Genomic DNA, 26,223 nt, shown 5'->3' on the forward strand with positions numbered 1-26,223 from the left:
TGGCTTATAGTGACTCATAAAGCAATGTGACAGGGCTCATGTCCAAAGGCTGCTGCTCCAGCCTGCCAGCAGCAAGCCCTGCCACTGGGTTCCCCCAGGCCACCCCACACTGTCCTGCACTGGCTGTGTCCCACCATCGTTGTTCTGAGGGTTCCACGGAATATCCCAAGTTGGATGGGACCCATAAGGATCACTGAGCGCAACTGCTGTGTTCCATCAGAGAGCAGCTGGAAAAATGGAATAGAATGAGGATGGTGTCACCCTTAGGAAGATATCCCCATCTGTGGTGGGTTAGATCCTTCCTGAAAGGTCAATCATCGCCAGAGTGGACCTGGATGCTGAGCACCTCTGCTGCACGGCCACCCTGATCGTTTCCATGGGGCTGCCCCACTGCCAGGGGAGCCCCAAGACTCGCTGTGCTCAGCCATGTGCCTCATCCTCACTCTTCTTATTGCATGCAAATTCTTCTTCCAAACCCCTGGGATCACTGTAGGGTGCATCCAGCCTGCTATCTGCCACGTTGCAGCACTAACAGGTTTTTTCTGCATCCTCTGGAGTAAATGCAAAGAGAATTTTCTCCCCTTCTAGCAGTTTACCTGTTTAGATGTAAACCTGCAGAGTGAAATATCTCAAGTCCTTCTGCTTTGTGCTCAAGTGGCAGAGCAAAGTGGGTCCAGTGTAACTGGATGAAAGGGTTTCTCTTTCTGCCTCCTAACCCGTTCTGAATGCTTCCAGCCATTACCTGTGCAGCTCTTCAGGATGCAGCAGAGAGGATTCACTGCATTCCTGAAGATCAGTTTCTTAATGGAATTATTTGGCTTAATTAATTAGCATAATGACAATTCTGCTGAGTGTTGGAGAGAGAAATGATGCTGAGCGTGCTCAGGGCTGGGATGAATTGGGGCAGAGCAGAGGGATTTGGGATGATGCTTTTCATGGTGCTTCTATGTTAGAAAATATTGGTTTGGTTTGTTTGTTTGTTTCAGATAGGCACAGCTGTGGACCATTGCACCATGGGCTTTCCACACCAAGTGCCATTAACTTCCTTGAGTGAACCCAAGGGGGCTGAGGCAGCCTTTGGGATGAGAAGGTCTCTGGCACCAAATCCAGTGCACCAAATTTGGCACCAATAGAAGGAACCATCAGTTCCTTTTATTCCTGTTTACTCTATTTCTTGGAGTGCTGATCACCAGAATGCTGAGGGGAACACACCTTGTCACAAATAAGATTCTTGGCACGATGAGATTCATGAATTCCATCTTTCCATTTTCTCATTCCCATTACTCCCCTCCTAAGGAACTTGCAGGCAGAAGGGAACAAAATACCATAAGGAAATTAAAAATAAGTATGGGCAGTGCTGGAAGATTGAATGGTTCAACATTCTCTGTGATGAAAACTGATGTGATCTCTCACAAGGAGGAAAGTCTTTGCCTTCTGTTTTTCCAAGCTGGGTTGGACCCTATGTGTTGGGATCAAGGCACTTGCTGTATGGCAGGGTTGTGCTGGACCTTTCACTTCTTGGTTACCAGATCCTGATCACTGTATCCCCAGATTTCAGGAGAGGGTTTGGAATCTTTGTAAGGGCTTCTGGTAGGCTGTGCTGCCCTATATTTTGATGCTTGTACTGTGCTTGGCCCACAAACACGCCATGACTTGTGATGAGATTGAGGTGTGCAGGATGCAGACCCCTCATGGGGTCTGTGCTTTAAGTTGGTCAGCTCAGGTGCTGTGTGAGTTTGCTTTGGGTTGAGTGGTTCTTTGCCAAGAGTTTGGGTCAGGTCTTCCTTCCTCATGCAGGATGCAAAGACTTTGAGGTCTCTTCCAGCCCAAACCATTCCATGACTTTATGGTTTGATGACTGGTTGGATTAGATGATCCTTATGGATCCCCTTCCAACTGGGGATATTCAGTGATTCTATGATTCATAGTTCTATGACTCTATGATTCTATGACTAGGAGATCAGGTCACAAAAACACCTAAGAGGTATGGGAATTTGGTAGCTGTAACACCCATGCATGATTGGGCTCGGCAATGCTGACCTCCAACTCAACCTCTCCTAATCTGTGCTGTCTCCCGTTTTCTTGTTGCCCAGCTGTACAACGGGACCCTGAAGCGGGATGCTGAGAACCGGCGCTACAGCTCCTACAGCCAGATGGAGGGCTGGGGCAGCAAGCACTACAGCAAGGCAGTCTGCAGCCCCAACAGGGCCGGCAGCGACTACTGCTTTGTGCAGAACATCAAGAGCAGCCGGAGCGAGCCCGACCTCTACTGCGAACCACCGCGGGGCACGCTGAGGAAGAGTCAGGTCGGGGGTCGGGCAGAGCACAAGGCAACCTTGAACCGCCAGAGCATCTACAGCAGCTGTAGCACCCAGCAAGGAACTACCAGGACAAGTAAAAAAATGCCTGCACGGGCTCTCTCCTGCCCCTCCAGCAACAAGCCCGACGTGGTCTATGCCCAGCCCGTGATGAGCTGCAAGCAGGATGCGGTTTATGGACAGGCTCAGTCTGGCTCCAAGTAAGTCTGCTGCAGTGGGATGGATCTGGGTAAATGCTGATCTGGGTAAATGCTTGGAGGTTTGTCCGTCTGAGTTTGTCACCTGAGCTGCTTAATAGCCACTGGAGATCTGTTGACAAGTGCGCGGTGTGCTTAATCGCATCCTGCAGTGGCATCTAAAGTGGGTCAGATGAGTCATGCTCAAAGGGCTTATTTCTCTCTATGGACTATGGAGAGAGACCAACGCGGCTGGCTCAGTGCAAATGTCTCTGCTGTAGCTGTGCGATATTGGGCAAGATGCTGCCTGGTGCCTCTGCAGTGGTTTTAGCTGTCAGCTCCTTTGCAAGATGAGGGTGGGGACGTGAAGAGCAAAAAGGGCTGGTGTGCAGTCTGGGTGTCTCTCCTGGCTGTCACCCTGCTCTGCTTTGGCAGAGAACCAACCTTAAAAAAAAACAGCTGAAGCTGAAGGAGTTTGTTCCTGAGGGTCTGACTCAGGGCAGAGCTGAGAACCTGGGAGCAGTCATGTTTCCCTTCTGCCTTCCCACCCAGCCCTTGCTTCTTTCCTCCAGTTCAGGTTCCAGAAAAAAAAAAAAAAAAACAACCACTTGAGTCAGAAGTTAGAAGGAAAAAAAAAAAAAAAAGCCTAATTGGAATAACTGATACAGCTAAGACAGATTGGAAGCTATTCCTTTTCCTTTCTGTCCAGAGCATCCAGTGCCATTGAACTAGGAATTATGCAGTGGTGAGGATTGTCCTCCATGTCCCATTCAGCACCAGGTCCCTTACTGTAGTTGCTGCCTGCAGCAAGAGCACAGCACTGAGCTCGGACACCTCCAAGCATCTGCATTGCAGCAGAGCTGTCACAGAAACAAAAACTTTGTGGGCTTTGATGGCGTTGAAGTGATGCTTATTTAAGAGCTGCCCTGATGCTAGTGGCTGCGGTGCCTCCAGCTTTTGAGCACAAACTGTGCTCTGCTGCTCACAGGGTATCTTGTGATGTTTTATCAGGCTAGAGAAGGAGGTCTGTATCTTCAGGGGCTGCTGCATCATTTTCCAGCAGTGCCTGCTCTACCCAGGACTTATCTCACCTCACATGCAGGAACCAAAACCTTTTGGGCTCATTTCTTGTGCTCCCTGCTGCCCTGGGGAGTTTGCTCACTGTCAGGCAGTGTGAGGCTGTTTAGCTGAGATCATTGCCTTTGGTGTAGCTCACACCACACAGGGATATTTGTTGAGCTTCTGACCCAAATGTGTTGTAGTTATGGAGGAAATCCCCTCCTGCAGTTGGCAGTGCCCACATCGTGCCCTCGTTCACATTGGAATGCTGGGCTAATTCTCTGCTCAACCTCCTTCATTTTGCATTGAGTAGGGGAATAAGCACTGGAGTGTGTTTGCCGAGAAGTGTCACTTGCCCATTAATTAACGTGTGGTCAGGAAACCTTGTCCTCCTGTGTGCCCAGCTCCCTTCAATCCAACACATGCAAAACCAGCGCTGGCCAATCCAGAGCACCGGTGGCATCGGTTTGCTGTATCCAGGAGCTTTGTAATTCTTCTGGAATGGGAAACAGAGACATTCCACAAATGACAAGTAACTTGTCCTAGGGAATTTCTGTCTAAAGAGCATGAAAATGTCGTGGGAGGGACAACAGAGAGACGAATTGCAGGACAGCAGTCGGCTCCTGCCCTGGGAAGGTGTCTGCTGGGTGCTCGTCCCATGCAGGTGGGCTTTTCTGGAGCATCCCAGCATCACACTGCACAGCCCTCGGGTTGCAGACTTGGTCGTTGCTTTCAAAGGTCACTGGTGGAATAATGGTGCTTATGGAAGAGAGGGAGAGCTGCTGGTGTGGAGCAATGCTCTGCACTGCTGGATGCCCTCTGGCTGGGGAGTGGCTCCGTTTAGACAGTTCTCCTGGCTTGGGGCATCGCTCATCTGGCAGAACTGGTTCTGGTGTGGAAATGAGGGCTTCAGTCCTCGGCTCAATGGGGGCTGTGCCCCCTGAGCAAATCTGATTGGGCTGGGGCACACACCCTGCTTGTGTGAGACTGCATTGCTGGCTGCGCTACACGAGGAGAGGCTGTCAGCTGTCATCTTTGGAATTCTGGAAGCGTGTTCAGGAGTTGTCCTCTTTGAACAAATGATCTCTCTGGAAAGCCACTTGCCTGTATAGAGTATCTGGAAGGTTGCAGTTAGCCTTGGTCTGGAGCGTGCTGTTGTCCTTGGAGATGGGTTAGGGACGTATCTGGGCTCTGCTGTGCAGGACCTCAATGGCTGGAGGACTCTGCATTTGGAGAGCTCAGTCTGGATTTGGGTAGCCTGGTGTTTGTGTAGGGAGAAGTTTCCTTGTAGATACCCCATCGTTAACCTCTGGATGCAGGAGGAAGGCTTAGCTGGGCAACAGATGCCAGCAGGTCCCTATTTGAGGCTCTGGACTTCATATTCTAGTAGATCTTCAGGCAGAGGTTTTGCCTCTATAACAAGCATGGTTTCGTGTTCAGCTTTCACAACAGAAAGTTTCCACACCCGCCTGGCTCACCACGTAGTGGTAACAAGAAGCAGTAATGAAAGATGTTTCATGTAGCTCAGAAAACTCTGAGCCTTTCTCCTTCTTCAGCTGGACCTGGATGCACAGGAAAACTATTCTTTTGTTTAAGCTCTGCTTGCAGACATGTTGCCATCAGTGTCTGGATATCACGTTTAGATGGGACCAGGCTCAGAGGGCTGGGTCTTTCAGGAGACCTGGAAATGTGTCATATTTTGGTGCTACACTGATAAGGGTGTTGGTTACCTGCTGGTGGCTATGGCTGATGTGCACAGGGGATCCTGGAACCATGGATCCCCAGGCAGAAGTTCAGTCCCTCTGGAAATATTCCAAACAGTAAAAACACAGAATGGTTATTGAGAGTCAGAGAAGGTGGCAGAGGTGTTTTCTGATAGACCTCCTCTCTTCTGGGATAAGCCAAAGGAGATCAGTATCAAAACATAAACTCCCCAGGGCTATGCCACACAATGAAAGCAGATGCATATAAAAAGACAGACATCTTGGTTTGTTTTTGTTCTTGTATGGGCAAGCAATCTCTAAAAATGACCGTTTCAGTGTTGGCTCTGTGTGATGTGAACCTGTCTGCACGGTGCATTTGCATCCAAAGCAAACTGGGGTTGCTGCGGTGCTGCCTGGCTCTGGAGGGCTGAGATGTGCTGAGGTCACTCGAGGTTTTGAGTGGCTTCACTCTCATCTGGTTAATGAACAGTGGCATTTGTTAGACTTTTCTAGCTTCCTCCCCTCCTGGGACTTGTAGACTTAACAGACAGGTTGGAGGCTTAGATCCAATTAGCACAACCTAATCTGCTAATACATAGTGACCCAAAGGCATCAGTATCAAACTGATATTTGCCTTTCTGTGATAGTGATCCTCCAAAGCATTTGTCTCTCTTCCTCACCTGAATCTGATCATCTAGTTTGACTCCTTGAACCACTGCTAACTGAGGTCTCCCTGTTCTGATTGCTTCTTTCTTGTGGAAGAGCAGCCTTCAGAGCTCTTCCTAGCAGGAGCATTGGCCCAGGCTGGAGATGGCCGTACTTCAAGAATTTGTCTTGGAACAAACTGTAGCTCTGATGGTGTTGATCTGGTTAGGAATGTCCTTGACTGATGAACAATCTCCTATATTATGGGCCTTGCCAGGTGCTTATGTTCTCAGCTGGGAGAAATCACTGCTTCTTCTGAGGCAGGTGGGAGAGCCCAGCTGCTCTGTGAACTTCTCTTGCCAGTGAGCCAGCAGAGGAAATGGAGCTTTTTCCAACTTTTCCCATGCAGAACTGGATGTGGCTGCCCAGTTTTCCCTGTTGAAGAAGGGCTTGGATGTTTTATGGAGTGGATGTGTAGGAAATACCCTTCCTTGAATCACTAACAAAGCAGGCACCCTTCTTTCTCGTAGGAAGTACTCCTGGTTTAGGGTCCTGCTTAGCTTGGAAAACAGATTTATCAACACCACCACTGTGATTGCATGTGCTGCATGGCACCTGACCTGCTGTATCTGTTCATGTGCTCCCTCCCTGTCCTGCTGGCCCAGGTCAGATTCCCAAGGAAGTTCCTCTGGTGCCATTCATGCTGGACCTGGTATCATCCCAGCTCTGTTGTGTCTCACAGAATGTAGGATAGAGTTCCTAATTTGAATTTCTTTCCGATTCTGCATTTCCTTGTCTCGAGTGAAATGGAAATCTCTTGGAGCCAAGTTCTGGTAGAGGTTCAAATGAAGAAAAAGTGTATGATGAAGTGATGCTTTTCTCAGTGCAGAAATAGAATGTTGTTCATCCAACTTTAGGTACTGTACTCTTAATGTCCAGTACATGATTGCCATCAGCAGAGGCAGAGATACCTCCACAGTCAGATCTTCCTGTCTTAGGTAAATGCTGAGCCCACAGAAGCAGATTGTTCTTTGGGTGCACCTATTTCTCCCCATTGACTTTACAGGGGCTTAAATGAGGACTTTCAACTGGGTGCAATTTCAGATGTAGTCTTTCATTATGCCTTTCTGTGCACAGCATAATTGTTGGCTTTTGATATTTTGTATGAAATTTGCTGTAGAATTGTGGAGATGGTTCGTTAGTGCTGAGGGGAGGTGAGAGTTTTTATATCTGAGGAGGAATTATTCTATCTAATTGTAAGCTCCTGGAGGTGGTGAACTTCTCTGGGTGTCCTTTAGAGAGCTCTGTTCTTACATTTCTTTGGAACAATCAAAATTACTCTGCATATCCTGTGCCTCGAAAAGGTCACATTGCTCTCTCCCAGTAATATTTAATACCTTAAATATAAGGTTCATTTAAAGATCTTATTAAAAATCCTCTTTTATTAGAGGCTGTGGGATTGTCTGCTGTTGACAACCCATCCCAGCCAAGTTCCCACACTCTTTGGTTTCATTCTAACAAAATATTTCCCATTTGTATCCTGTCATCAATGAGTAATAACCAATGGGGAGCTCTGGGTTTGACTCCTGTTGGTCCTGAGCGTTGTGTGGCCATTCCACAGTCAGCAATGCTGCATTCCAGAGCCCCTTCATCAGCATGAAAGTTCGTACATGTTTCTGACTTTACAGAGTTAAAACATCAGAGACAAACGTCAGCACTGGTGAATAAATACAAACCAAAGAGAGCAAGACTTGGATATTTCTTAACAAGGGGACAAATCTTCAGGGGTTTATACCCAAGGTTCCACTCCTGCTCCAACCCAGAGGTGCACAGCCCTCCTCCACTCTGTGTGCAGATTCTTTGCTTCTACCAGTGGCTGATGAACAGCTTTTCTGGAGCGCCAACATAAGCACACCCTCTCAGTGCTGTTAGCAGCACCTCATGAACTCGGTGGTTGTCCATCCCATCGCTCCAGACATGCCTGTCTCCTTTTCCTGAGGGATCTGCCCTCACCTTCCGAGACCATCAGCTGCTCTCACATTTTTGCTTCCACCACATCTCACATCAAAGGATTAAATGCTGTGGGAAAAGCCTTGCCTCCTTTAGATTGTCCTAATAACCTGATGGATGGTTTCATTCTTGTCCACTAATTCTTCTATGTGAACAGCAGCGAGCACTGGTTCTCTCTTCCCTAATCCTTCCACCTTAGACATAATTAGACACCAACCAAGATTCTGTCTCTTCTGCTTTGTTGATGGAGTGGATCCATCGTCCATTAGCCCTGGTGACCCTGCTGTATCTTTTCCTCTTTTATCATCTCTCTTCTGAGACTGAGCGATGCTGTAGGGATGCACAACGTTTTTGTATGCGCAGTGATGATTTTTGGCTTTATGTACTTCTTTCCTTCCCAATAACTCCCAGTACTAAAGTAGCCTATTTGGCTGAGAACTCAATCAATGCTGCTTTTCTCTTTGATGCAGAATATGTGGTGACGAGATAGATGGTGGCACAATGACCATCCAGAAAGCCATACAGTTCCTGTGCTCCTCTGATGACAAATACCAGGCCATGGGGGCTTATTACCTCCAGCACACCTGCTTCCAAGATGAGTCTGCCAAACAAGAGGTGAGCAAACTCCTTCAGAGCTTACTGGATGTGATGGCACATGGGACGGGCAAAATTGGTGTAACTCAATAGCAAGAATCTGTAGGCTCTCTTGATGGAGCCTCAAACAACATCAGTCCACACAGGAATTACTTAAGTGGGTTTTTCACCTCTTAGTGGTTTGGCCCTTTCTGCTATTAGAGGGCAGGTCAGTATCTTAACACAGGGGAATAGGTACCAAGCAGTCATGTTATCACCCTGAACTGCTGTGGTGCAGATGGAAGGGATATACATGGGAGCAACCACCCAAACACAGTGTTCTGGATGGCACCGCACCCGGTTCCATGTGAATGCTCTGCGATCTCAGTGTCAGAACCACACAGAATTGCACCAGATCCCACTGCGTTCTTCCCTATGCATTGCTCAGTGCCTTTTCAGCCACTCATCGAAGCCAATGGGTTTGTTAGCAGTACATACAAAGGCAGTTTATCCCCACCCTGACACGTCTGCAGCCGGGGCAATGTGGTTTTCTCAAAGCAGCACCCACATACAGGCAGATTTCAGTGCTCTGGAGCAGCAGCTGGCAATGTGCAGATGTGCCCCTGTGCCCTCAGTGCAGCTGAGCTGAGCGTGGGGACCCCATTCCACAGTGCAGTCACTAATTGCAGGGCAGCCACACCCTTGGTTACCGTTGAAAACACTGAACCTGTCCCATCACTTCCCAGAAAGATGTGTTGGAGCAGGTAGATGAGTCATCCCAGCGCACGCTTGGGGTTTTTTGTTGTTTGTTTGTTGTTTTTTTATTTTTCTTTTTTTCTTTTTAAAACGCACTCATTCATTTTCTATTGTCAGCAGATCTCCAGCCAATAGGTTTGTATGTCCAAGGAGGCTCCACGTGTCTTCTGTTCCCAGCAGACCTGGCATAGGGAGAATCCTTCAGCTGGAGCTCCTGTTGCTTTGGAGAGCTCAGCTGAAGGGATGTGCTCTGCCTTCGCACCTCCCCTGCACTTGTGTGGTGTCCTGGAGGTTGGGGTTCCCAGGGTCCCCCATCCGTGCCTGTCCCCCTTCATACTGAGCATGGCCCACTGACCTCCAGAGTGTCCACCTTCTACCCTGACCATCTCAGACCATCCTGTGATTCCAGGATGCAGATAAATCCCTATGTCATGTCATTACACCACTATGGCTGGCCATACGTATAGGCAGGGCAACATTTTTGCCCAGTGTAAACTTACGGAGATAGGAAGAGTTTACATTAACATCAACCAAGGATTCCTCACGGGGCTATTACCCGTAGGCATCCAGTTCTGAGCTGTAACCTGGTGGTTACAAACCTGGAGGGCTCTGGCCTGCCCTCCCAGCCAGGTCTCCTTGCCAGCCCCATCAGCAGGTACCACACTGACTCCTTGCATCATGCTGACAGCTGTAGTTGTCCTGCTGGTGATGCTCTGTGCACCACTCTGATGTCAGCACATCTTTCCCTGTCCAGGTCTATCGGCTCGGGGGAATTGCCAAGCTGGTTGAGCTGCTCCGCAGCACGAACCAAAACGTACAGCGGGCGGCAGCCGGAGCCCTCCGGAATTTGGTCTTCAGGAATCCAACCAACAAGATAGAAACCCGGCGGCAGAACGGGATAAGGGAGTGTGTGAGCCTCCTGAGGAGGACGGGGAACACCGAAATTCAGAAGCAACTGACAGGTACACAGAGTTCATAGCTGGTGTCAGCCCAACTCTGATAACATTGGCCTCGTACCCCCAAAGTGATCGCCCCCCTCTCTTCATTCATCCACGTTGCCTGGCACACAAAAGGCCATACTGAAAAAGGGGATGTTTTATGCTTCTATTGCATGAAATGGTGACCTAAGACACGAGGCAGGGGAAGTCCTGGCTCTTCAGTGTCCCACGGGGTTTCCCCAGATTGCAATTGCCCATTCAGGTTGTTTCTATCTCAGGTTTCTCTGTCTTTGCTGGGACATTCTCTTGCCTTCCTGCACCCTGTTGGCTATCTGGTTGGTGTCTCATCTTTTCTTGAAGGATTGACCCATCTTTGTTGGTGCAGGTCACCTTCAGCTCTGCCTGAGGTCCTGTGTGCAAACCTTCACAAGATTCCTGGAGAAACGCTTTCCTCCTGCAACCTAATAACAGGAAACACCAATTCTGGGAGGAGGGACAATGCTTAGGTGCACATCTCCACGTGATACTGTGTTCCTGTTGCCCATCTCCTATAGGGATAGGCAGAGACTTGAGCTTATCTCCATCTTCTTCCTAGGTCTGCTCTGGAACCTCTCCTCCACTGATGAATTAAAAGAGGAGCTGATACAAGAGGCCCTCCCCGTCTTGACAGACTGTGTTATCATCCCTTTCTCTGGCTGGTCTGATGGTGGCTGCAACAGGACAAGGGAAATTATCGACCCCGAAGTTTTCTTCAATGCCACAGGGTGCTTGAGGTGAGTCGGCAGGCGGGGACGTACTGAATCCTCTACGTGGGGAAAACAAACATTTCCCCATCATTTTAATAACTGTTTTAGCACAGCACAGTCCCACTGCACTGGGCTGTACCTGGCAGCCCTGACCCTGCAGCTCATTGTGTATTGGCCCGCCTGTCAGATGGGTCACCCACAAAGAGGAGGAGCAGGCTGAGCCCAGCGTAGCTCCCTTTTCTACACCAAACCCAGAGCTCTTTTGCAGAGGATCTCCGTCCCGACTTGCTGTTTCTCCTACCACCCTCCTCCACTTGGATGCGAGCTCCTTGTCTCACTGGGAACAAGTGGAAAAAAAAAAAAAAAAAAAAAAAACCAACCCAAACACCCCGTATAATTAGGTACTTTCATCAACTGCAGCTCTCCCCAAGGGAGCTCAGTGCCGACCGCACCCTTAGCAGACATGCAGCCAGCAGGAGCTGTATCTGCCTGTGAAACAAAATGGTTGAATGCAGCATGGGCCTTTGGGGACGCGATGCTATCGTCCTCTGCGGCTGGGAACTGGGTCTGAAAGGCAGCCTTTCCCTGCAACTGCACACGGTGATGTGTATGCAAAGTGCTCCACTTTTAAGGCAATCCCAACCCAACGCCATCCCAACCCGCTGCCACAAAATTAAAATAAGGGAAGAAGAGTATGGTGGTAGTGTAAAAGGAGCTTTCCGTGCAGTGTAACTCCAGCTAGGCTCTCTCTTGGGGATGCAGTTGGAGGCAGGGATATCCAGCAGCGAGCTGTGCTGGGCTGCAGGGCAGTGAGGAGCTCAGTGGGGCAGCAGGAGAGCAGGACGGTTGGGCTGGGAGCCCCCACTCACTCTGACTCACAGCACTGCCACATCATAGGGATGTGGCATGCACGGGGATGAGAAGAGCCTTGGGTTTGCCCTGGGCTCAAGCCATTGCCGCTCAAGAATTTCTGGATTGCAGATGAATTCATGTTAATGAAGAGGCTGCAAATCACAGCAAACATCAAATCCAGTTCTGGAACGCCTGCAGTGAATATCTCACAATGACTGCCAACCTCTCTTTGTTTTTCATTTGCAAGCTACAAGCCAATAAAATAGAGAAGAAAAAAAAAAAAAGGAAAAAAAAATAGCAAAAAGTCATTTCCTGCTAGTGGAAAAACTCCCCTGTATTGGCAGCAGCCTGGCAGAGTGCTGCATTACAACCTGGTCAGTCCCATTGGTCAGAGCCATTGCTGCTCTTCAGCGTGTCTGCCCCCATCTCTCTAAACACTGACTGTGACCCTTTGCAGATCCACTCTTACAACCATTTGCATCTTCCTGTTTTTCCCAAGAATAACAGGTAGTCTTTACTCCATCTTCTTGTTTTATCAAACACTCCTTCAAGGAGGCAATCAGCCTACAGAACATCACTGTGTGTCCCTAAGGCCAAACACTGCTGGTCGTTATTCTCCCTAGGAATACATCTTCTACACAAAATTCCTTAAGAAGAATTTTCTCAGAGGAAATCAATCCAGATGAGCAACACGGGTGCTCAGCACAAGAGTGATCCCACAGATGGCCTCCAGTGTGAGAGCATTGCTCAATCTCCAAAAAAACCCAGCCAGTTAATTCAGCCAGCACCATGGCCAAGGTCTCTTGCTGATAGAGATTAGGGCAAATCCAACTAACCCTCTCTCCTCCTTCTCTCCTGACTTGCTCTGCAATGGCTTTCTTCAGAAACCTCAGTTCTGCAGACATGGGACGTCAGACCATGCGAAATTACCCTGGCTTGATCGATTCTGTCATGACCTACGCCCAGAACTGCGTGGCTTCTAACCGACCCGATGACAAGGTACCAGCTGCTGCTCCATAGCTCTTCACTGGTGTGCATCCCCACAGTTAATAACTGCAGTTTTGGGAATAGCTCCAAAGCCCTATCAAGCAAACCTGAGAGGGGACGGGACTCTTTGTGGCTGCTCTTCCCCTATCAAATATGCAGTATAGCTTTTAAAAGTATAACTATGGCATGGTATGTGTCCTCTCTGTAGCTATATGCAGTGCTGCTTCGTGTTTCTACCAAATGTGATGATTGCATTTTTGTTCTGGGGGTGATTTCAGTCTGTGGAGAACTGCATCTGCATCCTGCACAACCTCTCCTACCGCCTGGATGCTGAAGTTCCCAACAAATACACCCAACTCAACCACATGGCCCGGAGCGTTTACATGGACAAAACTCTCACAGGCTGCTTCAATAGCAGGAGTGGCAAAATGGAGGTAAGACGTGACGCAGAGGGCTTGGCAACGTGCTCCTCAGCTCCCAGCAGGGACTGCAAGTGAGGAGTCGGATCTGAGCTTCCAATTTCTCATCTCTTTGTAGAATGATGAGTATGGTGTCCCTCTCCCTGAGGAGGATTTTAAACCCAAGGGACCCAGCTGGCTGTACCACTCGGATGCCATCCGCACCTACCTGTCCCTGATGGATCACAGCAAGAAAGATGCCACCCTGGAGGCTTGTGCTGGAGCCCTGCAGAACCTCACTGCGAGCCGAGGGCTGGTAAGCACTCCTCTGCACACACGTGGTCAAACGTGCCAGCACCTTACAGCGGTCAGGAGCAGAAATGGCCTCCTTCAACCTCAGGGCAGTATTGCAGGGCTTTCCACACTTGATGATGCAGCTCAGGTGTTTATAAATGCCAAAGATGAGTCCTTGCAGAGGCTAAAGGCAGCACCCCAAGGATCTATCCCTGGTCTGTGTGCCTTTCCAGGAGCTTCCTCCTGAAAGGGGAAGGGGACAGACTCCATAGCAGTGCCTGTGTGATGGGACAAGGGGAGGCGATTTCAAACTAAAAGAGCTGAGATTCAGATTGGATATAAGGAAAAAGCTCTTTACTGTCAGGGTGGTGAGGCACTGCACAGAGAGGCGGTGCTGCCCCCGTCCCTGCAGCCCCCTGAGGACAGAGCAGGGCTGTGAGCTCTGCTGGGGCTGGGGGTGTCATGGTCATGGCAGGGAATGGGACCAGATGGCCTTAAGGGCCCCTTCCAACTCAAACCATTCTGATTCTACAACTGTACGATTTCTACTCTTGGTCGTAACACCAACATCTGTTGGTAGTGGTACCTCCCTGCGAGACACCAGTGACTCCAGATGTGCACATGTGGCCAGATGTCATTTACAGGAGAGAGAAAGGATGCGTGTGTTTGAAGCGGGAGGTGGCTGCAATCACAGGGTGGGTTGTGCCGTGGGTTGTGGTCGCATCACAACTGCTGGTGAAATCACCCTCACAGACAGATGTCCTATAGACACCTCAGTATGGCAGCACGAAGGTGACATGGGCTGTGATGCTGTGGGCGAGTTGCAGTGCCCAGTGTTGCTGCCGTGAGCGTGTCCCCACAGGCTGTGCTCACGTGGGCAAACCTCGACTTGTCTGTTTGTGTCAAACTTCATCAATTCTAATTTAAATAGGATGGCGAGGGAGATAAGGGGTAATTATTTTGTACGTAGGAGAGGTGTGTCACGTGTGCGGGGCGTTCCACCCAGCAGCTCAGTGTGACTCACTGCAGGAGCCTTTGCTGGATGGCATGAACAGCTCTGACCTGCTGGGAGCTTTGGTTCCAAGGCTTTCTTTTGGGTTACGAGTCTTTCAATGTGAAATACTTTGGGGTTTTTCCTTCTAGTTTAACTAAACTGCCTCGCTAATAACGCGGATGGAGGTTGTCTCAATATGGGTAGAGCATCAATCAAGAGTGGCTTCTTGGGGGCTGGGAAGGAAAACAAAGAATTGTCCCAACAGTGGTGAGATAACTGGTTTCAGCCTTCTGGAATAGGGTGGTTGGGACAGACCTGGGTGTACATTAGGGTCTTCTTTCACGGTTTTTGTTCCATCTCAGAGCTGGAATTGGGCTGGATTGCTGCATCTGTTGGTGCTTAAAGGAGAGAGAAACAGAGGAGAAGCTTGCAAGGCTTACTATAGCCCTTTAGCTGTTATAGGAGGACTATGAATCTCTTCTCAGCCTCAGCTGTATACATATCAGTTGTGCTGGCATGGGTCTGTAAGGCAGTGCATGTGTCTCCTGGCACACAGGAGGGACACTGGGGTGCCTCCCAGGCTGTTCCCTCCATCTCCACGTCACTGCTGATGGATGTGTGTCACTCCAGCAGTGTGATGGTATCTAGTGGCGTGGTAGCTGAGAAGTTGAGATTAAACTCTATTAATAAGTGGGCAATTTATTAATGGTATGTGCTTCAAAGTCCAGGAGCACTCAGCTGCATTGGCTACGCCCTAAGATCTCCTAGACTTACGTAAGCAAACATGAAATCAGAATCACAGAATCACAGAATCACAGAATCGTAGGGGTTGGAAGGGACCTCCAGAGATCATCGAGTCCAACCCCCCTGCCAAAGCAGGATCCCTACACCAGGTAAATCAGGAAATCAGGTTCCAAGATGTTTATTTTTGTCCTTCAGCTCATTATTTAAAGGTGTCATTAGCCGTTTCTATGCCAAAGCAGCCTATTAGTTGTAGCATGGCAGGGAGCTGAGCAAGGGCAAGTGGACATGAAAGGTAAAATTTCTCCATTGGTTGGGAATATCAGTTAGGAGATCCCTCAGGCCTCTAGAAAGAGGACAGAAACCCCTGCCATATGACAGAGGATGAGAGGCTGACTTATGGAGGAGTAAATGACAAATAAGTGGGATTAAGGCAGGAGAAAGTGTGCTTATTTTGTAGTATGGTCACGTATGTCCAGACCTGCACATCGTTGCAGGTGCATTCTTCCAGCACTGGAAGTCATGAGAATTTGCTGTTCTGTCTCTTAGATGTCCAATGCCATGAGCCAATTGATTGGGGTGAAGGAAAAAGGTTTGCCTCGCATAGCACGGCTCCTGCAGTCCAACAGCTCCGAAGTTGTCCGGTCTGGTGCTTCTTTGCTGAGCAACATGTCCCGACATCCCATCCTGCACAAAACCATGGGTAAGCCATTTCCACCACGGTAGAGTTCAGTGCCATGTCTAGTTCGTACCTCTCCAATATCGGCTCACCTCACTTTATAAACCCTGTAAAAAGACTCAGCCAAGCTCCCATACCGGACAAACTGTGTCATTTGTTCTGGTCAAAAGACCATTACAGGTGATAGAAGCAGGCTTAACACAATGCATGCTCCCTCAGCCTTTACAAGCAGATGGCGTGCTTAATGGGCAATGATGAGGATGTTGGGAGGATGTAGTGCAGATGATAGAATTTGGGGAGCTGAGCCAGACTTGACCCAAATCATTACCTTTCCAGAGGTCCGTAGTTCTGGAAACCAACTAAAGCTGCCGTGCTGTTATCATCCAGCATTATTAGTGCCTCCTCTGGGGAATAACACTGCATTCTTGCGCTGAATAATGCTAACACAAATAATTTCATCCACCTGTGCTGAGTTTATGTAAATGTTGATTGGAACATTCCGCCTCTTCAGCTCACCAGGTGCTCCCAGATGTATCACGTCTCCTGTCATTCCAGTCTGGAAATACCAACAGCTATGGCGAGATCATGACATCAGCTTGTTACACTCTGAGGAACCTCATCATGTCCAATCCACACCTGGGAAAGTGTTACTTGACAAGCAACATGCTCAATAATGTAGTAAGCCTGTGCCGAAATGGGTGAGTCTGGGGCAGAAGGCATGGAGAGGGTCTCAGGAAGTTTGCTGCTCTGCTGGGGTTATGCTTAGCTTGAATGTTCACACTGGTTCATCTTTTGGTTGGAGCATTCACTTCAAATGGCCAAAACACAGCTGTGGTGAAGTATATACAGATTTTATAAGTAGGTCCTCTGGTTTAATCATCTGTGCTCCATGAACTTCAACAGCTGAGTATTCTCAACAGATTTTACCACTTTTCCTTTTGGGAATGGTTTGAGTTTTTGTGCCCTCTGTAGCCCCGTGCAAAAGCTTGTCAACTCTTCTGAACTGTGTGCTCAGTTCTGCCCAAATTGCAGTATGCAGTCTTTGACCATATCTCCATTCCAAGACTCTCATCTCTCCTCCCATCTGGCTTTAAAATACCTTGTGCAAGCAGCCTATTGTTTCCTGTTATGAGAAGACATTCACATGCCTTCTCCATCATCTTTTGACAAACCACTTACAATTTACCTCTTGTTCTATGGCAGCAAGGAGATTCTCAGTCATTACCAGTGGCTTCTCTGTTTAGGTTGGGCCTCAGCCAACAAATATCAGTCACTTCACTGCTTTTATATGCTTCCACTCTGCAGCAAGCTCAATTAACACCAAACCCTGCCCTCTTCTAAGTCTTCATTGTTATGAATGGCATTAACTTCTGCCTGAAGTCCCGCTTGGGCTCCCTCAGACCAGTCCTCAGCTCATTACTGCTTCAGCAGAGCATTGCACAACCAGGGCCATGCACAGCTAAATTGCCTGGGCTGTTCAGCGTGGTGAGCTTTGTTTCCAGTGACTCACTGACTGTGAGAGTTACTAAACTCCAGAGAAGTCTTCAGTGTATTTCTCCTGACGGTATCACAAATCCCTCCTGAGAAACTCCCATGTAAGTTTGAATTGTTCCTTTTATTGCACTATATATTTCTGTCCCCATGGATTTCTATGCTGTTCTTATGAAAAAGAAAATGCCAGCAATTTACATTTAGGACTCATCTTGCTTATTCCAACCATACATTTCAGATGGTTCCATAGATCAGATATAAAAGCCATGTCCCTTCTAGAAATTGGAGCTAACTTTCCCCACTTCCCTGTACTTCTCTGAAGGCAAATGGGAAATTTCAGGGTAGAATTTGTCTATTCCTATGTCAGAAAGAGCCTCACATTCCCTGATGGCAGTAACTGGACCCGACAGCTCCTGCGGGGCTGCTGGCAATGCTGGACTCAGACCTCATGCTCCCCAAATTGTGCTGCTGGACTCCTCTTTCCCAGCCTCACAGCCAGCAGAAATAGAGAGCACAGAACATCCCAGTGGTGACCAAATCCCCGTGGGGAGCACCGTACCACAATTGCAGCCTGTGAGCATTTTGCAGAGCTTTCTCTGTTGGTTTGCCTCAGTTTCCCTGCAGACACTCTTGTAGTCACATTTTAGAAATAACTCCCAGGCTGCAGGTGAGTTATGGGTGTTTTCTCACATTCTTCCCAGACACCAACCAGCACCCCTCAGAATTGGGCTCCCTTGCCCTGATGCTCCATGTAGCTGTATTCCCAGTGAAAGGCATAAACAATTCCACAGTTTATCTGATTGCTGTGGTTTCTTCTCCTTCCTGGTGCATCCCAATTAGATAATTGTCTCAGTCTCCTGCATATATCCTCCTCTATGACACAGCCTTCACAGTGATGATGGCGTGTGCTCACGCTGTTATTTTCAATCCAAGTTAGCAAAATATTGCATATCCTAAACACCTCTGAGTTCATTGCTTTCAATGGCTGTTTGGCCAGATTATAATTTTCAGCCACAACATTTTTCTAAGTGTGGTCATTCTGATGACAGCGTATGGGATGGTTATAACCAGAGGAACAATTTTGCAATAAAACCTCCTTCTCTTGGCCCAAAGCATTGCTCAAGAATTTCTCATGTGCTGCTCTTCCAGTCCTCCAGGCAGTGCCAGCAACACGATCTGCATCTCCCATGCAGCCATTCTGACCAGATTAAGTGTGGTCATTTCTTGTAGGCTGGAAGATTTTGGTACCATTTGTTGTGTCTTTTAGAGAAGTGCCCTGGATTCACTCATTGGGTTTCCACGCTCACAGGATGATGCTTGCAGGTCCCACACTGCCAGCCCCATTTCTCATTGGCCCAATGCGCTGTTTGGAGGACACAACATTTTCATAGGAGCAGAAGCTCATAGAATCATAGAATCACTGAAGTTGGAAAAGACCTCTGAAGTCCCCAGGTTCAACCCCAGCTCATCCCCACCATGCCCACCAACCATGTCCCTCAGTGCCACGTCTACCCTCTTCTTGAAAGCCTTCCAGGGACGGTGGTTTTGTGGAGCTGTACCATGCTGGGAGCTAGGGAGGGTCTGATCCTGATCCCCATGGCTGGGACAGGCTGGGGCTTTCACAGGGCTCAGGACTCTCCCAAAGGCAGGACATGGTCCAGCAGATCAGGAGCAGCGATAACAGCTGGCACTGAGGTTTAGATCTGGGTTGTCATATGAAATGTTCCAGAATTATAGAAGATACTGTTATGACTCATGGTTTCGGAGCTGTTACGTGAGCAAGTATCTATTAAGTTGTGCTGAGCAAGGACTTCTGGTTACAGTTGTTGTTGTGAGCGCACAGCCCTTCCCTGTGCTGCCCTCCTGAGGGATTCGCCCACAACGTCCCCATGGAGCCCACATTGGCACCACTTCACTTCCTCACCCTTCCAAATTTCACACTCCAGAAACACTTCTTCAGCTCCATTCGTGAGCTCAGATCTTCCCTTTCTGTTTGTTCTGCTCTGGTCCCAGGGCATGCTGTTATATAACATTGCTGGGGGAGCAATGAAGGTTGGACTCAACGATGGGTCCCTTCCAACTGGGAGTATTGATGGTTCTATGATTTCATTGGCATTCATTTACCAAGCCAGCGAGCGCCCGGCTGGAGGTGGCTCCTGGTGCTGCTTTGTGGCTTTCCATAACTCCTCAATGTTGCTTTCATCTTCCCAGCTCCTGTCCAAAAGCAGCTGAAGCTGCTCGCCTCCTCCTGACAGACCTTTGGTCGAACAGGGAGCTCCAGAGTGTGCTCAAGCAGGTAAGGAGAACACCTCTGCATTTTGGCTGATGGCGCAGCCCCATGACACATTCCGTGAGGTTGCAGAGGTCTTTGTGAGGTTCCTTCTCACTTTTCTCCCATTTTCTTCTGCACCCATAGCCCTACCCTGTGGTCGCATCACCCCTATAGTCAGAATAACCTCTACAGCCCCAAAGAGGAATATTTAGGATTTGTTTTATATACCCTGCAACAGAAACTGCAGAAGTGCTGCACAGTCAGGGCGCAGAGCCAGATCCCAGCCCTGTGGCTCGCTTTGAACCAGATGGGTTTTTCCAGCTCACCAACAGCAGCACCTGCACAGAGCAAATGGCTAAATTAAAGAGGAGTAACATCCACAAAGGGGAATACCCCGGGGGCAGGAAGGCAGAGAGAGCCTGAATATTGTTCTTCTCTTAACGGTGAGGGACTTTCTCCGTGGGAGCTGGTGTAGCTTTGCACTGGTGCTGCCGACTCGTTTTGGTGGGACTGGGTCATGCAGGTCCTCCCACAGATGGTCGTTGCATTGGGTGCACATCAGGGTGGAAGTCTGCAAGCAGAGATGCACCATGCATGTATCTGTGCCATTTTTCCAGGATGGGCAATAAGATGAACTAACATTCACTAAAGGACTGAGGCAAGATTTCCCCTGGTAGAGCTGGCAGAGCCCAGCAGAAAGGGGAGGTCCATCCATGAAGGTCCATCCATGAAGGTCCATCCATGAAGGTGACCACTCACGTGTTGAGGACATGAAGAGAGTGGAGGAGTCTGTTTGAGAATGGAGCACGCTTTATAAGGATGCTCTTGAATTGGCCAGGGGGGGTCTTCCACAGCAGTTGATAGTTATCCATTCAGAAAGCAATGCGCATTCACTGCTCTCCGTATCCACCTGCTTTTTCAGCAAGGATTTGATAAGAACATGATGGGATCTTTAGCTGGGACGACCTTCAGGACTCTTCCCTCCAGATTTTAGGAGCCTCTCCACACACATTTGGGCTGCAGGTGAGAACGGGGCCCTCATCCATGGGGAAGGGGTGGCATGGGGGCACAGAAACTGGGGACAGGGCAAGGGAAAAGACTGAAAGTTGGGTACGAATGAAGAGAAATGATATCATCAGTGCTTTAATATCTGGGTCTCTCTTTTTCTTTGTTTTTCAGAGTTTGGAATTGGTTCATCTCCAGGATCACACCCCGTTCACAGTTACTTAGGATGTTAAAGATGTAGAGTGTTTGTGAGTTAAACTCAACTGTAAAGCAAACCAAAGATATGGATTTCATGTGGATCGTACTGATATTTTTAAGCATTTTCTTCTTTTTTTGGGGGAGGGGGGAGGGGGAGAAGGGACTTTTATTGAGGTTATAGTTTCTCGATGTCAATATTTTTATTATTTTTTTGCAAAGAGTGTGTCTGTGTAACTGTGCCCACATTGCTGTGTGTGTGCATGCGGCCAACGCTCACACCTGGCGAGTAGGGCTGAGTCCCCACCAAAACTCAGTGTCAGCTGTGCAGTTTCAGCCCCTCGCAGTTATGACAAAGCCCACCCGATCCATGCAAAAATGCTGCCACACCAAATTCTTGTCACAACCCATTTTCACCCAGAAGTGCAAAAATTGCCAGTTTGATGTTGTCCCCACGTTGCATATGGCTGTTATCAACAGATACACACAAAACTCTTCTTTAAAAAGGCTGCTTCTTCCTAACATTTATGAACATGGGCTTCTTTCCTGCTTCTGATTTTTTTTTTTCTCCTATGAGCTCTCATAGTTATTAGTATTTCCTCTCCTGTCACCTGAACTCTTTATCTCCAGAAGCAAATCGTTGGCTGCTGATTCTCCCCTGGCACTCAGCAACTGCTCTCTGAAGCTGTATGGACAGTGCTGACACAGAGCATGGTCTCACCAGGTGCCAAATCAATCACTGGGCACTGGAACAATGCAACCATGGGACCATGTATGGAGAAATATGGCTTTTGGGGAGCTGGAGCCAGGAGGAGGAGCTGGCTTTGCCCAGCATCACTGAGTGCCAAGAGTGAGGGATGTGGCCTTTGTCATCGCGCTTTGTTTGTACCAAGCAATGTAAAGAAATAGCAAAAATGGAAAAGCATGTGAGGAATGTGAGCTCGGAGGCACAGGGGGAGGATCAGCAGAGGACGCGTTGCGGGGGCACAGAGATGTGCAGATGTGGAGGGAGCAGGAGGCGTTTGGGAAGGATGGGTTATGGAGCTGAGTCTGGGCAGGGAGAAGCAGTCTCGTGTTTGCAGGGTTCAGCTCCTCGCTTGGTGACAGCTGGCACATCCCATTGACCTGGCAGGCCTGACTTGAGCTCTGCTCTGGGTAGCATCATCCCCACTCAGAGCATCATCCCCACTCTGCAGGGCGCAGAGCGAGAGGAGTGCCAGCCGCTTTTCTCTTGGTCTACAAAGGGTGGCTCAGCCTTGTGCACTTTAATGAGCAACAGCTATTTGCTTGCATTCACCCACGTTCAGTCGAGAGCTTTCTGTGTGGAGCTCTCAGCCAAATGAAAGAGCAAAAAGCACCTTTGAAGTGGAGAGCTGGAACCAGGCGGATCCGGTAGGACAGTTTCAGGAGCATTTAAACAGCAGTGGAGGAGCCCAGGCCTGTGGGCATGCCCTCACCACGGCTGCCAGCTGTTGCATAGCTGGTGTATGTCCTCATTTCATGGTTCAGAATGTTTTTGGCAGGACCCAAGTCTATGGACATCCAGAAAGGCTGCAGTGTCCGCAGGAGGGGTTGTTGCATTTTGCTTTAGGATTACGCTGCGTGCAATTTTGCATTCAGATTTGTTCCTGTAATTACACATTAGGCAGAAGTCCTGGGAGCTAATGTTTTTCCCTGTAAAATTAATTGGGAAAGCTAACTGCAAAATGTTATGATGGAATATTGAGGAAATTCATTCTAATTGACTGTTATTTGAGCTTTATTTGAACACAGTGCTGCTGCTTTCACCGGTAATGCAACTTACAGCAGCACCATATTAGGCACAAAGAGCTGCAGTAATCATCCCACAATTAAATTTACAACTCCTGGAGGTTTCGTTACAAAGCACTGAGCTCAGAGGATTGGATGCATCATTCACATCAGTGTGAGTGATGTACGGCAAAGCTGACCAAATGATACAAATGAAAACTGTCTCCATCCTTGGAGATCTCATATAGAATCGCGGAATTACTGGAGCTGGAAGGGGCCTTTGAAGGTCATCTGGTCCAACTCTCCTGCAGTGAAGCTGATCTTCAGCTCTTGGCTGCACACAGCCCTGGATGCTCCCCCTGCCCTGAGCTGGGAGCTCCCTCCAGCCTCAGTTTCCCTACAATGCTGCAGGTTGCTGCTCTCATACCTCAGAATACAGCTAACCCAGGAGAGCAGGGCTGAGCTGCAGCTCCTCTGGCACCCCTGGGCTCTTTGCAGCTCTTTTTCCCCCGAGGAAACTCTCTGATACTCATCTCTGTTTCCCTCTCAGTCTCTCTGTGTTAAATCTGGACTACAGACTCTACCCACGTAGGTGAAGTGACGCTGATGTCTGGCAGTGTAAGGAAAACCTCTGGTGTTGCTCATAGCCAGCAGTCTGGGGACCTTCTTTTCCAAACCACACTTCTCCCAGGGGCAGAGCTCAGCACCGGGATGCTGCTTTCACCCTTTTTCCACCAATATTCTTCCTTCAGGGGAGACATTGCTTCATAGAGGCACGTCTTTAGCTGTGACATGCTCCTTGCTGAGCTGTTTTCCTGTTTTTTCCCTGTGTAAAAGGCAAGGCAGGGTGGATCTGCAGAGATACAACTGGGGCAGGTCTGCAGGGCATGGGTTGGAGTGATGGAGAACTACTGAGGAGGGAAGGACCACAGCGAGCAGCACCCTGATCTCTGCCAGCAGCAGAATAAGAGCAGTTGGGGCTTGATTTGTGCGCAGGACACACAGCCATGTAAATAAATACCACGCTTGTTTGTCCTGGGCTTAGCAGAGCTTTTTGGCCTGTTTTCTCTTAAATGCTTTATTTGTTTCGTGTATGTACAATCCAACCCACCCCAGCATTTCAGAAGCCTCATGGACTGCATGAAAGGCAGAAGGCAGTTTTATTCCTCTCTGACCACACAGCAGTTTGAGACCACCCGAGCCTGCCAGTCCATAGCTATACAGTGTATTCTGTAAGATATAGGTATGTGAGAATAATGTATCAGAGTTTTGTTTTGGCTGTACTGTATGTATTTGCTTCATTGGAAAAGCTGAAATCAATAAAAATTGCTGGAATTTCTTCAAGCCAGTTGTTGCACGTGGATTTATTTTGGTTGTCTGGCCGTGAGCTTAATTGGGGAGTCACCAGGAGTTACCACTTCAGCCTATGGAGGTCTATCTGTTGATTTCACCATTCAGGTGTCACTGGGATGGGACCCTGGAGTTTCCTCCAAGCAGTTATGGTCACTCCAAGGCCATCGTTTGCATATGGTAAGATTATTTCACCCTGAGTGTATCACTAGCACTTTTCTATGCTGGTGTCTCTGTGTCATTTAGCACCCATTCCTTATTGGTCTGTAGTTCACTGAAGTTTCACACACAAACATCACCTTTAGTCCTCAGGCACACGGTGAGGTGTGGACTCTTCATGCTCATCAGGAGCAAATTTAAGGCTGCTTCTGCTCTGGGGATTTCCCAGCCTGCTCCAAGGAACTGCTGTCAGCAGCACTGAAGAGTTTGGTCTCTGCTTTGCACCCTGCTGTAACCTGGTGTACACGGGGATTGAGGAGTGTGGGGTGCACAGAAGACACAGTGCTCTCCATGCTGGGGAGCTGAAAGCCAGCCAGGAAGCAGCACTCTCTTGATCTCCATAAGAAGATGGCTCTTCAAAGAGGAAACCTGCCAAAGGGAACATGATCTCAGCTACAGAGTGTGTTTGGTTTGTTTACTCATGGCAAGGCTTTGGAATGATGCTCAGCCCTGACCAGTATCTTACAAGAGGATTCGTAGCTATCAGACAGGCTTGGCACATCCTCAAATCCGTGCTCAGGAACAGGGGAGGACATCCTCCCATGCTGCAGAGCTCCTCTCTGGAAGCACCCTCTGCTGAGACCTCTGAGGGGTGGGAGGACAGCAGGGGATGCAGCTCAAAGGCAAAGCCCCAAAACCCAAACTTCTTAATCAGTCTTGGATGGAACTCACACACCAACACTTTGAAACCCAAATTGCACTGGCAACCACCATCATTCCTTACTCAAGCTGCTTCTAGGCCATAGTGCAGCAGGCATGTTTCCAGTTGGTTTTGGATGGAGTGCCTCAGTAATTGCCTTTTAAAAGCCCTTCTGAAGCAACGTATCCAGAACTCCTTGAGAGGATTAATTGTCAGTACCACATGTAGTGATGGTGTCCATTCCACAGCTTTTTCAGGTACAAACAGCATCTGCTGGCACAGCTGAGTCCAGTCATATAAGTTACAGGCTATGAGAGCAAATAGTCTACATGATACATTACCCAGTGTTTGGGTCTCTCTATATCTAGATATATATAGATAGATAGATAGATATAGTTTGAAGCATATAAAGTGAATACCAAGAATCTTGAAAATGTTTGCATTTGGGACCAGTATCCTTCATACAAGCACACAAGAAAAGCTCATTTTCAGGCAGGTGTGGTGGCAATGCTAAGTCATGGCTTGAAGCAGAGATGGAGCAGCTGGTGGGAAGGCAGGGCCAACCCAGGGGAGCTCAGGTGCATGCAGTGCAGCTGATTGACTGGACGGAGTGCAGCCAGGATGCATCCCTTCCCAGAACTCATTTAAGGGTTGGCAGTGGAGGTGAGGGTGTTTCACTGGAGATCCCTGCGTATCTGAGGTCTTCTGAAGGTAAGCAGCTGCTTTCCTTTATTTCTGTGCCCACAGCTGTTGCATTTGAGCAAATCCTCCCTTGCTGCAGCTCTATGATCTTGCTGCTCTGCTGTCATTGCTGGGCTTTCCATAGTGTTACAGCAGGGAATCTTGTAGATACACACTGTGTTGTGTTCAGAGCATTCCTGGCCCCATGGGATGTGTTCCCCACAGATCCCAGGCATCCCCCAAAATGCTCCACTGCCCCAGGTCATCGCCAAAAGCTGTTCCCAATTTGGGCTCATTAAACAGCCCAGAGATCACACTGCAGAGCACACCGAGCCTCATCCGCACACCACAGCAGCACAAACAACCCGGTGGTGCCACCACCCCATGCTGGAGCACAACAGAGTTCCCCTATCTTGGTTTCCCCAAGCAGAAGCACTGCTGTGGCATCCCAGTCCCATGTAACACATTCCTCCAGGACACGTGGTATCCTGCACCCAGAAACCATGCAGAATAGCTTCAGTATATGCATGGCACCTGCAGACCATGGCCCTACAGCACTCACACACCCATTCTCCAGGGCATCCCCACTGTGGGAGCGGGGGGTCAAGGAGAGCACGAGTGCTGTGTGAGGCACAGTGACTCATTCCCTATTTACCTTCCTCGCAACGGGCGCAGCTTTGTGCTCCTCTATCATATAGCCCTCATTTGTATCCTTCCCACAGTTACGTCTCCTTGTAGATGTAATCTCACTG

The 26,223-nt window shown here is 48.8% G+C and overlaps 1 protein-coding gene across 1 annotated transcript in view; it reads left to right on the plus strand.

Annotated features, from left to right (window-relative positions):
* Positions 1–20,941, plus strand: part of PKP1 (plakophilin 1) — a 36,067-nt gene extending 15,126 nt beyond the window's left edge. The window contains exons 3-14 of the mRNA XM_031608620.2: positions 2,094–2,518; positions 8,382–8,526; positions 9,995–10,202; positions 10,774–10,951; positions 12,661–12,775; positions 13,042–13,197; positions 13,301–13,477; positions 15,740–15,893; positions 16,381–16,567; positions 19,572–19,656; positions 20,555–20,655; positions 20,812–20,941. Coding sequence (XP_031464480.1) covers positions 2,094–2,518; positions 8,382–8,526; positions 9,995–10,202; positions 10,774–10,951; positions 12,661–12,775; positions 13,042–13,197; positions 13,301–13,477; positions 15,740–15,893; positions 16,381–16,567; positions 19,572–19,656; positions 20,555–20,626 — 1,902 coding nt within the window. The 3' untranslated portion in view covers positions 20,627–20,655; positions 20,812–20,941. The remainder of the gene's footprint in view (positions 1–2,093; positions 2,519–8,381; positions 8,527–9,994; positions 10,203–10,773; positions 10,952–12,660; positions 12,776–13,041; positions 13,198–13,300; positions 13,478–15,739; positions 15,894–16,380; positions 16,568–19,571; positions 19,657–20,554; positions 20,656–20,811) is intronic.
* The last annotated feature ends 5,282 nt before the right edge of the window (positions 20,942–26,223 follow it).

This window comes from Phasianus colchicus, chromosome 25 (genome assembly GCF_987193195.1).
Source record: "Phasianus colchicus chromosome 25, bPhaCol1.hap1.1, whole genome shotgun sequence".
Lineage (NCBI taxonomy): Eukaryota > Metazoa > Chordata > Aves > Galliformes > Phasianidae > Phasianus > Phasianus colchicus.